Genomic DNA, 16,534 nt, shown 5'->3' with positions numbered 1-16,534 from the left:
GAGTTAATACAATGAGCATTTTTAAGAATTGACATCATCCTTTATACAAATAGTATTAAAATATTTAGTAAGCATATTACATAATTGTGTTTTATTTGTAGTAATGCAGTGAAACATGCCAAAATGTGCTATTTTCATGATTTATCTCCACAAAAAAAAAATGTATTTATGTGGTTCAGATACAATATATTTTGAGTTTCTATTTATTAGGTGGATAGGTGCACTATGTAGTAAAATATCCAAAAACCACTAGGCCAGTGTTATATATTATATTTTGTTCAGGTGAGTAGGCCTACCTTCAATATCCCAAATGTTTTCGCACGGAGTAACGTCATAACACCATTTTCAACACACTTAAATGTATCTAATATGATAAACAGAGCTCCATTACCTCATAATCATAACCGGAAGAGCGGAAATACCACAGGCGGCCAGCGAATGTGTCCCGCCCCGTCATAATAAAAGCCCCGGTGTTCGCGAGGCGGGTATTTGTGTAACAATCTCTCCAGCGGCCGTGCTCAGCTCCGCGACACTCGGTCCTGCTCTGCTTTTACACTACAGTAACGTTAATAACCGCATGCATGAACGTGATTTCTGCCCGAGTCCTATTTTCCACCGGCTGTGAGGTGAAGACCACATCTCCCAAGATGCTGCGCTCACACTTTGCAAACTGCGCATTTGTTTCGAATAGGCGACCTCTAGTGGACGGAAAGTTGCATAGTGCACCTTTAAACCAATTCCCTTAACTTTATTAACTACCTTTTTTTATTTCAGTGAACTCAACATTTTAAAGCAACCAGGTTACTTTTTTAAGTTAAACCAACAATATTTTTTTTACAGTGTTGTTGTTTGGCCAGGTCAGTAGTTATTTAGTTAAATGTGTATGTTCATGTGAGTGAAAAGTATGATGTGTTTGCCAGTTTTAATATATAATTCCTGGTAATCAGAAGATTTGTCTGCAAGGTTCATACAAAGATGAAGAAATAATCGATTTTTTGAAAGTTTGTGATGGCATCATATCTTGTTCTGTTCACGTTTTGTTTGATAGCTCATTAGTAGATACGCCCATGTAGAATGATTCTTTGCTGTTTTCTGCACAGCTGGTCTTATACCAACACTGTAGGACAATTATTTAAATGAATCTTTCCCATTAGACTGTTTTATCATGTATTTCATGCCTTATTGCCATATAAATCCAAACAAAATGTGTTTGTGTTTCCCCTCCTGTAGTACTCGCTCTGCTCTGAGTGAGACTCAAAGGGAAATCTCCGGCATGGGAGGCGTGCGTGCGACAAGGATGCTAAAGGAGCTTCTAGTGTCAGTCCATTAAGTGCCTCTTGAGATCAGGGAAATGAGGTTTATCCACACAGCTCTCACTAGCTGGCATCCATTACACTCACCCCCATAAACCTCTCTCCCATCCGGGACATGGCTCCAATCTGGTCGTACTCGCCCCACTCTGAGCAGGATTTGAAATGGCGTCTCTGGCATAGGAGGCAAGCGCACTAACAAGGATGCTAAAGACCACAGTCTCTAGCGTCAGTCACGCCTCGTGAGATCAGTGGAGTGAGGTTTTTCAACAACAAAAAAATATCCATGGCTGTTCAGGGCTTCAGTACTGAAAGTCACAATTATATGTATTTTTTAGACAAACCACAGTGACGTTTTTAGATAAAAGGATTATTTTATTGAAAAATGTGCTTTGGATTGTGGCAGTACACTGAACATAATACAAATACAAAAGTTAATTTGAATCCATTTTACAGCACTCGGAAATACTACCACTCCTTTTACCTTTACCTTATACAAAAACCTTAAAAGAAATTAAAAGCACACAAAATGTGTGAGGAATGTGTCAGGACAACGTGACTGCGCAAAACAAGAAATCCTGATAATAAAATTCAAGTGAGAACTCATCCGGGACATCAATTGGAAGAGACGTAAGATGAAAACATTCCGATCACTGCAGGTACTCTGCAATAAAGTGGCGAAGTGCCCTATATCTAGTACAAATGTGTACGAAATGTGCTCAAAAATGACAGTTCAAACATTTTCTCTATTTAGCAAAACCATTGGAATTGTTATAGTGACTAGGCAGGATTCCTCAGAATAAAGGCAAGAGGTGTTTTAACAAGTGACTGTTTGTGTGCTTATCTGGGTATCGGGGCATTTGTCGTCACCCAAATGTGCATATTCAATCACTACCTACATTTTCAAATCTCAATCTCAGTGATTTCAGTAAACGACTTCAGTTTTTGTCAGTTGATTCGATGTGATTAGCAAAATGTACCAAGTGTCGTGCAAGACAATTATTTGGTCCACAGACTTAACACTACATCAAAAACATTAGTAGTACTCACTCTTAAAGAAACAGTTCACCCCCTAAAAAATGTATTCTGTCATTTTTATCACCTTCACGTCATTCCAAACATTCTTCGGAACGCAAAAGGAGACATTTTGAAAAGGTTCACGAGGGAAACATGCACTGCTAAGCACCTGGAAACTCCCTGGATCATAGTGCATAAGTCGTACAAAATAGGGAGATTTTTTTTTGCTTTTTTGTAGCTTGAAAGTGTCACTTTCATTGATAATATTGCCATATGCATTCCAGGGAAAGTCAGGTTTGGAACAACATGAAGAAAACGATGACAGAATATTTGGGTTAACTATTCCTGTTCATCCTCCATTGGTGCTCTGTTCATATATTACAGTACAATTTGGTGGCAGGCCTGCTGGTAACTCGTAGCATTGACAATATTGAACATGTCCTTTCGCACAAAAGACAAGAAATTACCCAGAGGGCACAGTGGCTGAGCAGAGCGTCGATTGTGGTCACGGCAGAAAGCTGTGTCAAAGGTCAAGTCCTCTCCGTTATAAAGAACACGAATAAACATATGGTCCAACCACTTTCCTCCTTTTCTATCGTTCTCTCTCTCTTTGCCTTTCGCTTCGGGGCTATTCCACAGCTCAAACACCAGGCGGGCCGCAAACCTCGGAAATCCTGCCCCTTCCAGACCGAGTGCGCTTAGCAATGGCGCCATGGTCACGTCGTGAGCGGATGCTAAAGCGAAGGCCGCCTCTTCTGCACCTTTGCGCGTCTGGCTTCCTCTGGCGATCCTCTCCAGCCGCGCCGCGGTACGGTTGAGGTACGGATGCGCCGCGAGCACGGCATAGCGCCGATAAAGCCCCGCCTTCCTCCGTTCCAGTTCATCATCTTTCTGCTGCCGTCGAATCACAGCAAAGTGCTGTAGGGTAAGACACGCCCCCTCATCCTTAGCATTTGATGTTGTCTGCGTGCTGGAGCACGGGAAGGGAAGACCGTGGCAAAAGTGACACAACAATGCATCCACCGGATTGGCTGCCCTCAGAATCTTTGTGGCCACACCCAGCGTCTTGGCCATGGCGACATACGTGCGTTCGAGTTCTGTGTCGGCAGTCCTCTGGCGATACTGCCTGCGCTGCTCCTGGTCCAGGTAGCGGTTGCGTGTGGGACAGTCACACGAGGAGCCACAGAACAGCGTACTCCACTGCTGTCGAACCATCAGCCGTGACCAATCGAAATGTGGCAGGAAGCCGAAAAGGAAGGCCAATCCACTCTGTAGGGTGCGACTTTTACCTGTAGTCTCCACCCACAACTGCCGCGGTGACCAATCAGCAGAGAGCAGATTGTGACGCTTGATGTAGACCTGGCGAAGGTGATCACCGTTTTTCAAATGCTGTACGACTCCTGATAGAGAGAAAAAAGAAAAAAAAAATTAATAAGTAATGGGCAATAACATTTCACGCCAGTGTTATTTTAATTTCATTGATATATAACTACATTTTTTTACTTTAAAGTTTTTGTAATTATGCTGTTTTTGTCATTTTATTAGATTTTTTTTTAATTAAAACGTTTTTATTTATTTAGTTTTTATTTATTTATTTTATACTCAATTTATTTTTTTTAGTACTTAAACTTTAGAAATATTGCCTTGGCAACTAAATTAAATAAGTTTAAATTTGTATCATTTGTATAAGTTAACTTTTATTTTATTTCAAGTAGCACTTTCTGTGATTTTAGTTTTAATTAAGGATAATGACCCTGTTTCACCCCTAGAAAAATAAATAAATAATAATAATTATACATACAGACACACAAACCAAACAGGCATAACATTATGACCACTGACAGGTAGAGTGAATAACACTGATTATCTCTTCATCACGGCACCTGTTATTGTGTGGGATATATTAGGCAGCAAGTGAACATTTTGTCCTCAAAGTTGATGTGTTAGAAGCAGGAAAAATGGGCAAGCGTAAGGATTTGAGCGAGTTTGACAAGGGCAAAATTGTAATGGCTAAACTATTGGGTCAGAGCATCTCCAAAACTGCAGCTCTTATGGGGTGTTCCCGGTCTGCAGTGGTCAGGATCTATCAAATGTGATCCAAGGAAAGAACGGTGGTGAACCGGAGCATCATAACTGGACCACGGAGCAATGGAAGAAGGTGGCCTGGTCTGATGAATCACGATTTCTTTAACAACATGTGGATGGCCGGTGGGGTGCGTGTGCGTCGCTTAGATGGGGAACAAATGGCACCAGGATGCACTATGGGAAGAAGGCAAACCGACGGAGGAAGTGTGATGCTTTGGGCAATGTTCTGCTGGGAAACCTTGGGTTTTTGCAAAGCAAAAATGGTTCAGGAATGGTTTGAGGAGCACAACAACGAGTTTAAGGTGTTGACTTGGCCTCCAAATACCCAAGATCTCAATCCAATCGAGTATCTGTGGGATGTGCTAAACAAACAAGTCCGATCCATGGAGACCCCACCTTGCAACTTACAGGACTTAAAGGATCTGCTGGTAATATCTTGGTGCCAGATATCACAGCACACCTTCAGGGGTCTAGTGGAGGCCATGCCTCGACGGGTCAGTGTGGTTTGAAAGCAAAAGGGGGACCAACACAATATTATTTTTGATTTTGAATGACAGTGAACTGACGCTGGTAGGTCACATGATAATGAAAACATGGCGAATGTAGTAAATCTAAATTACGTTCCTACTATATCGTACATACTTTCTTAGTGGTCATGAAGTAATTACTTATTCAAAATATGTCCCTACTCAAGAGTATGCGACTTCAGACGCAGCCTGTGATTGTTTACCTGTCTGTGTAAGCTCTCCCATTTCACAGGAGCTGTGGCTCGGTAATCTGGGCAGAGATCCCAGTGATGCGTCCCAGCGACCACGCCCACCAAGAGCCATGTGACTAATGAAGGCGGCCAAGAGGGGGTGAGAGGGCTTTCTGCAAAATCACAACCAGAAAAAGACCATTTTAAATCAGAAATATATTTGATGCGATACATTTATGAAACTTTTTTTTACAGGTTAACAGTCTAACAACAACACGGTCTGCATTATAATCACCAACAAGCAGCTCTGAGGAGCCATGTGAGAGTGTCATTACAAGATATATCCACAAGGGGGAGGCATGATAACATGTATAATGATATAATATAGAAAACCTTTTCAGTTTGGCGAGCTAATCTACATATGCATCAGGGACATCACCAAAGGGAAAAGTGGTTAATAAAAAGGTACATTAGCCTTTTGGTTTATTACAAAAACGCACATTTTTACTTTCAGAATTAAGACTTGGGTTAGTCTGTAGTAAAATAATTACCATTATTTGAAAACATGAAACATTCATTTAAATAATTATTGCATGGATTTAATGCAGATCTAATCAAATTAAAGGGTCGATTTAATAGACTCTTGAGGTTAAGTCTTTAATTTTTAATAGACTTTTTTTGTTTTTAAAACTGAATTAATTTAAAGATATTAAAATTACACTATGTTTTGATGTTGAACACGAGGTATTATTTCCTTTTGCAGGCAGTTTTCAACACACAATGTCAAATGATCATTCTATTTTATTATAATGCATGATGCATCTTATTTTTTTAAGTCTAAACCATCAGAGCATTAGGGTCAGGTCACTAAGGTAATGACGAATCAGTCCTATCGGGATATGTCTACATTAGATAGCCAGGTTTGCGTGTATGCTAGGCCCTAGAGAATGATAAAGCGAAAGCAACAGAAGGATTTATGGTTGAGGATTACTCTATAATACATAAATCTCAGACATCATGGAAATATTATGGATTGCTGTGCGTGATTAATAATTCTTGGAATATTCTGAACAGCTTTTGTCATGTCATTGGTTAGAATACTAAGATGAAACCATGGAAACACTAAAATGTTATTTTAAGGTAGCATTACAGTGAGTGTTCACTGCTGCCGTAACCACGGAGACACGGCTCAGGGATGGATAAAAGACGAGGACAGGAATGAAATATTAATCTGATAACGATTCATAAACTGCATGGCCTATGGCAAACACTAAACCTGATAAACACATACACTGAACAAAAACATAAGTCCACATTTACACATCGGTCACTGGCGGTTATCACTTATCAGTTGGAAGCTCGAAGAAAAAACATTTTCTAACATGAAGGACCTTGAAAACAATCTGCATTTAAAAAAGATGCATTTGTGCTTTTTCAGACTTTTCATTATATACTGACAGAATAACACATGGATGAATGAACAATGGATGTATGGATGGGTGGGTGGATGGATGGATGGATGGATGGATGGATGGATGGATGGATGGATGGATGGATGGATGGATGGATGGATGGATGGATGGATGAACAATGGATGTATGGATGGGTGGGTGGATGGAACAACGAATGGATGAATGGATGGATGGATGGAAAAATGATGGATGATGGATGAATGAACAATGGATGGATGGATGGATGGATGGATGGATGGATGGATGGATGGATGGATGGAGGAATGGATGGATGGATGGATAAATGATGGATGAATGAACAATGGATGTATGGATGAGTGGGTGGATGGATGGAACAACAGATGGATGGATGGGTGGATGGATGGATGGAACAACAGATGGATGGATGGATGGATGGATTAATGGAACAATGGATGGATCAATGGAACAACAATTGGATGGATGGATGGATGGATGGATGGATGATAGATGGATGGAAAAATGATGGATGATGGATGAATGAACAATGGATGTATGGATGGATGGATGGAACAATTGATAGATGGTGGGTGGTTGGATGGATGGATGGATGGATGGATAAATGGATGGAACAACAGATAGATGGATGGATGGATGGAACAACAGCGATGGATGGATGGATGGATGGATAGAACAACAGCGATGGATGGATGGATAAATGGATGGAACAACAGATGGATGGATGATAGAACAACAGCGATGGATGGATGGATAGATGGATAGATGGATGGATGGATGGATGTGTGTATGGAACAACAGATGGAGTGATGGAACTATGGATGGATGGAACGATGGATGGATCAATGGAACAACAATTGGATAGATAGGTCGACGGACGGACGGACGGACGGACGGACGGACGGACGGACGGACAGATAGATAGATAGATAGATAGATAGATAGATAGATAGATAGATAGATAGATAGATTAATGTGTACCTCTTTTCTGATAGGGTGCAATCTATGGCAGGTTTCTTGGTTTTGGGGATGGAGTACAAAGGGAAACGGTCTCCATGGCGAATCATCACCTGGACCGACAGCAGCCTGTAGTCCGCCGGACTGTGACCTACGACACAAACAAATACATCACCACACGTCTGAGAGAGTCCACCGGTGTGTGAGAAGGTAAATGTGTGTGTGTTTCTCACCCTCCCAGCCGTGCTCCGTGAGGTTGGGGTAATTGCAGTACTGGTGTGTGTCTCTGATGGGGTCCGGGGCGGGAGGATCCGTATGGAGGACTGGATTCACACGCTTTCTGCTTTTACCCATTGACCTTTGCTCTGCCACCGGATTGGTTGGAATGAGGTGCACTAGGGAAAGAAAGAAAGGACTATGAGAATCATTAAACACATGCACACACACATACACTATTTCCAGCTTCCTCAGTTCTGACCTCACAGAGCAAACATTAAGGCAGCACAGTGCTGTGGATTGTTGAATTTGGGAATTGCCACGGGGATGTGGCCAGAGGGAGGAGTCTGGCAGGATATTAGCCAGTGATTGACAGCTACCAGAAAGAGATTGATACAGTCCTTCAATGTGACACACAAATACACCACACCAACATCTGGATTTGTGTTGGGTTTTTTTTACATGTAAGCTACATATTTGCACTTTAAGTACACATAAACAATGATAGTAACTAATAAAAAGGCTCATATGATGATGATTAATATAATTTTCTTTGAGGTAAAGAGTAAACTGTACTATAAAAACACATCTGAAGTGTTCCTTCTCAAATTTAAAAGTCCAAAAATAGCATTAATAGAAACTAACCCATTTCACACACTATGAAAAACCAAATTATGATTTTTCAAGCTAAGAAAAATTGCAGATTTGTACACATTGCTAACATTTTTCATTGTTCCTTTTATGTAACAATACAATTTCACATAAATTTAAGCATAACCACTCCAAAAAGCTTCTTTTATTTCTTTCACATTGGGAATATTTCTATGTTAGCATAGAAACAATAACTAAACGGTTCAATGAAGCTAAACACAAAATAAAGTCAACTGGCTAAACAGCAAGCACCTAATTAAAAACTATTCTGACACCATTATTTCCACCTACTGATGTAACCAACCAGGAGTTCGACTCACCACACAGAAGTATAACGGTCAGCTGGTTTATACGCGCAGAGACGGACATTGTGGAGATGTGAAAGCAGGCATGTGCAGGTGTGTGTGTTTGTGCACCTCATACTGCTGGTTTTAATTCAGAATCAAACCCCCTCTGACTTCTTCCTGTAAAGGCTACCTGACCAATCACATGTCAGCTCCCAATTCTCAGCCAATCACAGGACAGCTCTGTGTAGAGGCCCGGCCACACAAAGAGCTCTTTGTAGCTGAGTATAGGAAGAATCACACACACCTAAACACAAATACAATAGACACAAATCAAACGGGACAGACAGTGTTTATACTGCCGTTCAAGGCCGTTGGGCTGATATTGTGAGTGTTGTTGACATTGTGTACTTCAGCGATGAAGCAATGCTGTCAGAAACCCACAAATCACCGGGATGTGAACCGCTCCTCTTTCATCCTTCGTTTCTCTCTTTCTCATTTTCAATGTATAGCTTCTTTCTCTCCGTCTGCTTGTTAGTCTCTACAGAACTGGAGCCTCTTTCTTTAAAACTGCATCAGTCATGCTTGAGTGAACTGAAGTCGAGAGAGAGAGAGAGAGAGAGAGAGAGAGAGAGAGAGAGAGAGAGAGAGAGAGAGAGAGAGAGAGAGGTTGGATAATTTAAGACTCGGTTCTGTCCTACATTCAGACAGCTTTCAGCTCTTGTTGGAGAAACCACAAAGGAGGGAATGAATAAGTAATGACCTCACACAGGGTGAAAGAAACAGGCAACGTGAGGAAGACAGGATGACAGAAAGGATGACAAACATAATAGAGCACAAAGTATACTTGGGCATTTGAGACACTTAAAACGTCACTGCAATAGATAACTCTTTTATGAGCTTGATTTTTTTGCTATGAGTTTAAAGCAACTGTCCTTAAGGTGGATTCAGACTACAACATGGTGCAGAGACAGTGAGATGTTTTAGGGAGTGAACAAACAAAACAAGTGAAGCGTTCTACAAGTGTGAACACACCCTTCCTGGTACGCTTAGCGTTCACACTGTTATTTTTAACACAGAATCTAAAGATAAACTGCTTTCATGACATTGCATGCTCGCTGTATATGTGAAGCCTACATATGATGGTATTTTGACCAGCAGAAAACTCATGAAGAGCTTATAAAATGTGTAAACCAGGAGCAGGATTTTCTCAGTCACACACACTATACTAACCCGATTCCAAAAAATTTGGGACACTGTACAAATTGTGAATAAAAACAGAATGCAATCATGTGGAAGTTTCAAATTTCAATGTTTTATTTAGAATACAACATAGATGACACATATCAAATGTTTAAACTGAGAAAATTTATCATTTTAATTTATACTCACAGCAGCCATATCACCCTGTAGCCCAAGACTGGTTTCCCACTGAAGCTGAGCAGGGCTGAGCCTGGTCAGTACCTGGATGGGAGACCAAATGGGAAAACCAGGTAGCAGCTGGTAGAGGTGTTAGTGAGGCCAGCAGGGGGCGCTCACCCTGTGCTCTGTGTGGGTCCTAACACCCCATTATAGTGATGGGGACACTATACTGACAAAGAGCACTGTCTTTCGGATGATACGTTAAACCGAGGTTCCGACTCTCGGTGGTCATTAAAAATCCCAGGATGTCCTTCGGAAAAAGAGTAGGGGTGTAACCCCGGCATCCTGGCCAAATTTGCCCATTGGCCTCTGTCCATCATGGCCTCCTAATAATCCCCCTCTCCTGATTGGCTTTATCACTCGGTCTCCTCTCCGCCAATCAGCTGGTGTGTGGTGAGCGTTCTGGCGCAATATGGCTGCCGTCGCATCATCCAGGTGGATGCTGCACATTGGTGGTGGTTGAGGAGATTCCCCCCTTGTAAAGTGCTTTGAGTGCCTTGAAAAGCTCTATATAAATCGAACACATTATTATTAATTTTAAGGGAAAAATACGTTGATTTTAAATTTTATGGCATCGGCACATCTTAAAAAAGTTAGGGCCAAGGCCATGTTTACCACTGTGTGGGATCCCCTCTTCATTTTATAACAGTCTGCAAACGTCTGGGGACTGAGGAGACAAATAAAAATGTCCCATTTCTTGTCTAATACAGGCTTCTAGTTGCTCAACTCTCTTAGGTCTTCTTTGTCGCATCTTCCTCTTTATGATGCGCCAAATGTTTTCTATGGGTGAAAGATCTGGACTGCAGGCTGGCCATGTCAGTACCCGGATCCTTCTTCTACGCTGCCATGATGTTGTAATTGTTGCAGTATGTGGTCTGGCATTGTCATGTTGGAAAATGCAAGGTCTTCCCTGAAAGAGACGACGTCTGGATGAGAACATATGTTGTTCTAGAACTTGGATATATCTTTCAGCATTGATGGTGCCTTTCCAGATGTGTAAGCGCCTCATGCCACACACACTCATGCAACTCCATACCATCAGAGATGCAGGCTTCTGAGCTGAGCGCTAATAACAACTTGGGTTGTCCTTGTCCTCTTTAGTCCGGATGACAGGGCATCCCAATTTTCCAAAAAGAACTTCAAATTTTGATTCGTCTAACCACAGAAAATTTTTCCACTTTGCCACAGTCCATTTTAAATAAGCCTTGGCCCAGAGAAAACGCCTGCGCTTCTGGATCATGTTTAGATACGGCTTCTTTTTTGACCTACAGAGTTTTAACCAGCAACGGCGAATGGCACGGTGGATTGTGTTCACCGACAATGTATTCTGGAAGTATTCCTGAGCCCATGTTGTGATTTCCATTACAGTAGCATTACTGGATGTGATGCAGTGCCGTCTCCGGGCCCGAAGATCACGGGCATCTAGTATGGTCCATTTTTTCAGCGGTCTCGGTCCGCTTGTTCGGTGCACACCAGGGTTTAGATGGCAGCGTTCACACTTTAAAAGCACTAACAGAGCAATTACACCAGAGATCACTTTAATCAAACCAAACATGCAGGTTGTGAGCACACCTTTAGTCCTGGTTCGTTTAGGGTTCACACTGTCATTTGTAACAGCAAATCTAAAGATAAACAGCTTTTATGACATATATTTTGCGAGGGAGCTTGTCGAAGATCCAAAACAATGCTGTGCTGGACTAAATGCGCTCGCTGTATGTGCGTAGCTACATAAGATGGTATTTTGACCAGCTGAGAACTCGTGAAAAGCTTATAAAATGTGTAAAGCACCATCAGGATTGTGATGGGCCCATTTTTTCAGCAGCCTCTGTCTGTTTGTTTGGAGCGCACTAGGGTTCAGATGGCAGCGTTCACACTTATTCAGATGAATCGCACTAACAGAGTTTGTTTTAATCAAACCAAACCTGACAAGTGCGAACACACTCTTAAGGACAGAGAGAGACTGTAAAGCGTGTCAAAGGCCAACTCTTTAATTTCTAAACACAAAAAAAACTTGGTTATCATATACTGGCCGGGGAAAAAAGCCAGGTTGTGTTTTATTTGAGTTGGCTTTGCAAATTCTTACCATCTGTGCTGTTAAATGACTAGATTAGCAGGATTTTACTGTAGCTGTCACTGTGACATTAAATGTTTAATCTGCAGGGCTGGTTTCTAAGATAAAGATTACCGCAGTGCTCGCCGTAAGAGGATTTTCCATCAAGGACATGGGACACTGGGGACTAATCTGGGAATAATCTGTCTCAAAAGCCAATCTAACTGATCCTTATATTATAAAAATACATAAACATTACTCTACAGCAAATCATATTCTCATAATGACTTTAGGACTTCCAGGTTTTTTGACTGCTCGGTTTCAGGTCTTATAAATATATCTTGTAAACATGATATGATTCCAGGGACTGCATTTAGACTGTCTAAACCTACCGCCTGTAAAGTATCATCAATGTGTCAGCTGACGGCCCCCAACTTCTTCTGGGTTAACAGGCTCATGTAAATATTCTCAGAGGTCAGAGAGTCTGTCCTTGTCTTCTTTAAATCAGCTATAAAGGAATATAAATATAAGAAAATATAACAGGCAATTTTTTAAAGCATGTTATAAATCTTAATGTGAGACATTTCAATTAATTTTTTGAATTAAAACTCTTTGCCTGCCGGCATTTTAAAAAAAAATAGTTGCCAGCCAGTGCTAACATTTTCTATGTCAAGCCTTCAAAAAGCTTCTTTATTTGTATAACACTTGAATGTGGGTAAATTTAATTTAAAAAAGGAAAATTAATATATAGAAAATCAACAACAAAAAAAACATACTGATTGAGCAAATATCTAAATATTGAGTGTGTTTATGGGCACCTTTTATGATACTTTCACAGGTATGATACTCTAGTACCATGGTATTCAACCAAAGTATCATCAGATTTCCATAGAGCTGCCACTGTACTGGTTTGTATCAGTATATAGCCCTGACGCAACTGAGTGTCACGTGTGTGACAGAGTTTGAATTGCTGAGTGCAGATGAGGGAGGGAAGATAGTTATATGTGCGTGGGAAGCGGGAGAAAGAAATGACTCATGGGTTCCTCCATAAAATAATCAAATAATAACAGCACACATAAGAACTGGAGATCTGAAGTGTTATGCGTGTGTGGAAATAGGAAAAAAAGCCTATAGACACCAGAACGAAACAGAATCTAACCGTACCGGGACTGAATAATCTGCGTAGGCCTCTTCCTACTGGCTTTCGCAGGTGAGAATGGGACAAAACGTGAACGTTTTGGTCAGGAGCGAGATAAAATATCACTTGTGTTTTGCCGAGAGTGAGCTCTAATGTTTTGTTTTTATCGATTTGCATATTTTCATTTGAAGCCAATTGAAAAAATGATTATCCTTTGATTATCCTTAATCCTTAAAACTGTGTTCTACTGAAACAGAGAACAAGCTGTATATAGCAAGTCTTCAAGGGAAATGCCTTTGTTTAGTGTGTTGAATGCACTCTAATTGAGACCATATTCCCACTGGAATTACAACACACACACACACACACACACACACATGCACATACCAAGAATGTAAATACAATCCAACGGTTATATTCCCACCTGCCTCTCTAAACATACATACGGAGCAGTCCCCGGCGAAACCCTTAGAGTATGTATGAATAGCGGTAAGTTCGTACAGAGGAAACGTGACTGAAATCATTCATTGTAGTTGACACACTTACAATACTGCAAGCTGAAACTCAGCACCGCCAGCAGCGCACCCACCACCAGCACCAGGATGAAACGGCTCCGTGCCAGCATTGTCCTGTGATCGGCTCGGACACCTGTCCATCAGCCATACATGCGCAGCTCCCTTACTGTCACCTGCGAAATCAAGAGCAACAGAAACTTAACAGCGCGCGCAAACAAGACTAGGAGTCGCACTGCATAACAAAGGGATGCGTCTGAGATGTTACAATGATTCAAAACAAACAGCAGTGAAACCCCCACAGTGCCGGTTTCCCTTTTATAGACGTATTGCAGCAAAAACAGGACAAAAGTCTGGTGAAACAGAAACTGACAGCCCTAGCAGCAAGGAAACGTGTAATTTACCCCAGTCGCACAAAAGCAGAAACTGTTATTAACTCTAAATACAGATAATAGCTGTGCCTTTAAATTCGCACAAGCAGCTTTTTTGATCAAATCTGGAGTGCGCACACAAACATGCACAGCTGATAAACTGAGCAGATGTTTAAAAGCCACCAGAGGCCACATCAGACCACATTTCCTTGACTACACCCTTCACTTCTCCGCAGCAGACATGAAAACGCATGTGTTGACATTTGCAAAGTGTTACAAGTTTTCAGCATTGTACAGCTACAGTTTATCACCTTTGTGTGTGTGTGTGTGTGTGTGTGTGTGTGTGTGTGTGTGTGTGTGTGTGTGTGTGTGTGTGTGTGTGTGTGTGTGTGTGTGTGTGTGTATTTATCAGTAAAACTGCAAACCCCTGTGACTATAATGACATTGTCTGTTAACATGTCATACTCCATCTAACACTAGTTTAAATTTTGTGTTGCTATTATTATTCATGCAGTTTTATGATATCATTTTAAAGAAGAGAAATATTTATACTTTCAAAAGTTGTCATTATTTAAATACTTGTGATGGCTAAAACGATTCAAAAATGCAATTCAAACAGAGACTGACTTGTATCCCTCTTCGATAAAGAACATGTTTTCAGTTTCTAAAATAAAAGGAGCCAAGAAAAAAAAAAAACACTCTTCAAGGCCCTCATTTGTGTTTCAAGGTCATCGAGTTCGTTTTATAAAAAGACAGGCTTTGTTCAGATGATATTCGTGACTCAAATTCATATCTATTTGTACACGTGTATTATTTTTGTACTTTTTGCCTTTTTGATTATACCACTTTATATTATTACTTTATATTTATATTATATATAGTAATGTTATATGATTATAACATTACATTATATACATTTTTTGTTGTTGTTTTAGAAATGTTTGAGCCTAACAAGAATTAAAATTTAGCACATATGTTTTTATTTTTACTAAATTACAGGATTTTTAAATATTATACAGCTATATGCTGGCAACACGACAATGAAGAAGCAAAGCCCGTGTTATTTGGCACTGAAGTTGCAGATGACAGCCACTCTTGCATTAAATGTCAGTCTGGAAGTGTTAAACTCCGCACAATGCTGAAACGACACTGTTCCCTTCAAATAATGTCCATCTGTCGTGCATGGGATGATTAGTTTATGATCTTAAAAGAGTCTTTAGAAATCGCGCAAAAGGAAAATGAGAAGAATGCGTAAGGGATAAAGTGTAGAAGGAATAATGAAATGTCTGCGTAAGGAGCAGAACACACACAAGACACGTCACGACACGAGAAGAGGGAAACCCGCTTTACCTGACCGAGCAGAGCCGAGAGAATCCGTTCAGAGGAGTCGATCCGAACGATAATCCATCTGTCCGTGGAGAACGACCAGACTCAGCCCTGCTGTGAGCCTTTCAGCCGCTCCTCTAACAATATAAATCGACTGTGTGTGTGTGTGTCATACACATAGACCGTGAAAAAATACGATCAGACATTATTGTTGAGTTTTACTGCTCCCTCTGCTGGTCATAGATGGTCAGTTCTAGCTGTATCAGGGGTTTTCACTCTTTTAGACGTCACCCTCAAATATGGTTTTTATAAACGCTCAAATTATAGACAAAAAATAAGCTATATTATAAATAGAATTTTTTTTCAGTTATATATTTTGTTCTACTCAATGTAGTAAAGAATAATATATATAAAAAATAAAAATGTGATTAAAATTAAATAAATAATACTAATGTTTAATAATTACTAACTAATGTTTATTTTAATGTTAATCACATTTTTAAGTAATTGCTTTAATAGTAAAGGTACTTTGCTTTGCTTTATAATTTGCTTTACTCAAGATTAAATATAAATAAAAAATTATAAAAATGTGATTAAAATTAAAAAATAATACATACAATACATTAGGCTACTAACTAATATTTTATGTTAATCGCATTTTTAATTAATTGCTTTATTCATTTATTATAATCTAATTATTATTATTTTATATATAAAGAGAGTGACAGGAAGATGGTGGCAGGTCCATTAAAAAAAAAAAAAATATATATATATATATATATATATATATATATATATATATATATATATATATATATATATATATATTTGAATGGACTTGTCACTCTCTTGCGGCCTCCTGCATGGGGGACCCCAGTTTGAAAACCCCTGGACTAAACTGCCTAAATGTACTTTGTTTTACAATATAGCTCTGATGAGAAGTGTGTTTTTTTTCTCTTCGACTAGTGGATGCATAAGAGGCTCATTTTAAAGACATGTTCTCTGATTTTACATAAGAAATGATTGTCACTAGACAAGACAGGCCTACTT

General features: G+C 40.1%; 1 protein-coding gene across 4 annotated transcripts; it reads right to left on the bottom strand.

Moving 5' to 3' along the window:
- Positions 1-1,662: 1,662 nt before the first annotated feature.
- On the bottom strand, positions 1,663-15,664 carry pxylp1 (2-phosphoxylose phosphatase 1). 4 transcript variants are annotated; one of them, XM_067451277.1, is made up of 7 exons: positions 13,822-13,961; positions 9,077-9,259; positions 8,702-8,972; positions 7,748-7,909; positions 7,539-7,665; positions 5,143-5,282; positions 1,663-3,727 (listed from the first exon to the last, which is right to left on the bottom strand). In XM_067451277.1, the coding sequence occupies exons 3-7, from the start codon at positions 8,748-8,750 to the stop codon at positions 2,706-2,708; spliced, it is 1,500 nt and encodes a 499-aa protein (XP_067307378.1). In that variant the 5' UTR covers positions 8,751-8,972; positions 9,077-9,259; positions 13,822-13,961; the 3' UTR covers positions 1,663-2,705. The 4 variants fall into 4 exon arrangements, with proteins under 4 accessions (XP_067307378.1, XP_067307375.1, XP_067307376.1 ...); XM_067451274.1 differs by lacking the exons at positions 8,702-8,972; positions 9,077-9,259 and adding an exon at positions 15,509-15,664 and having other exon boundaries at positions 13,822-13,963; XM_067451275.1 differs by having other exon boundaries at positions 8,702-9,259.
- Between the last annotated feature and the right edge of the window lie 870 nt (positions 15,665-16,534).

The sequence above is a fragment of the Pseudorasbora parva genome, chromosome 8, assembly GCF_024679245.1.
Source record: "Pseudorasbora parva isolate DD20220531a chromosome 8, ASM2467924v1, whole genome shotgun sequence".
In the NCBI taxonomy this organism is placed as follows: Eukaryota; Metazoa; Chordata; class Actinopteri; order Cypriniformes; family Gobionidae; genus Pseudorasbora; species Pseudorasbora parva.
Note: the sequence above shows the minus strand (reverse complement) of the source record. Positions and strands in the feature narration are given on the sequence as shown.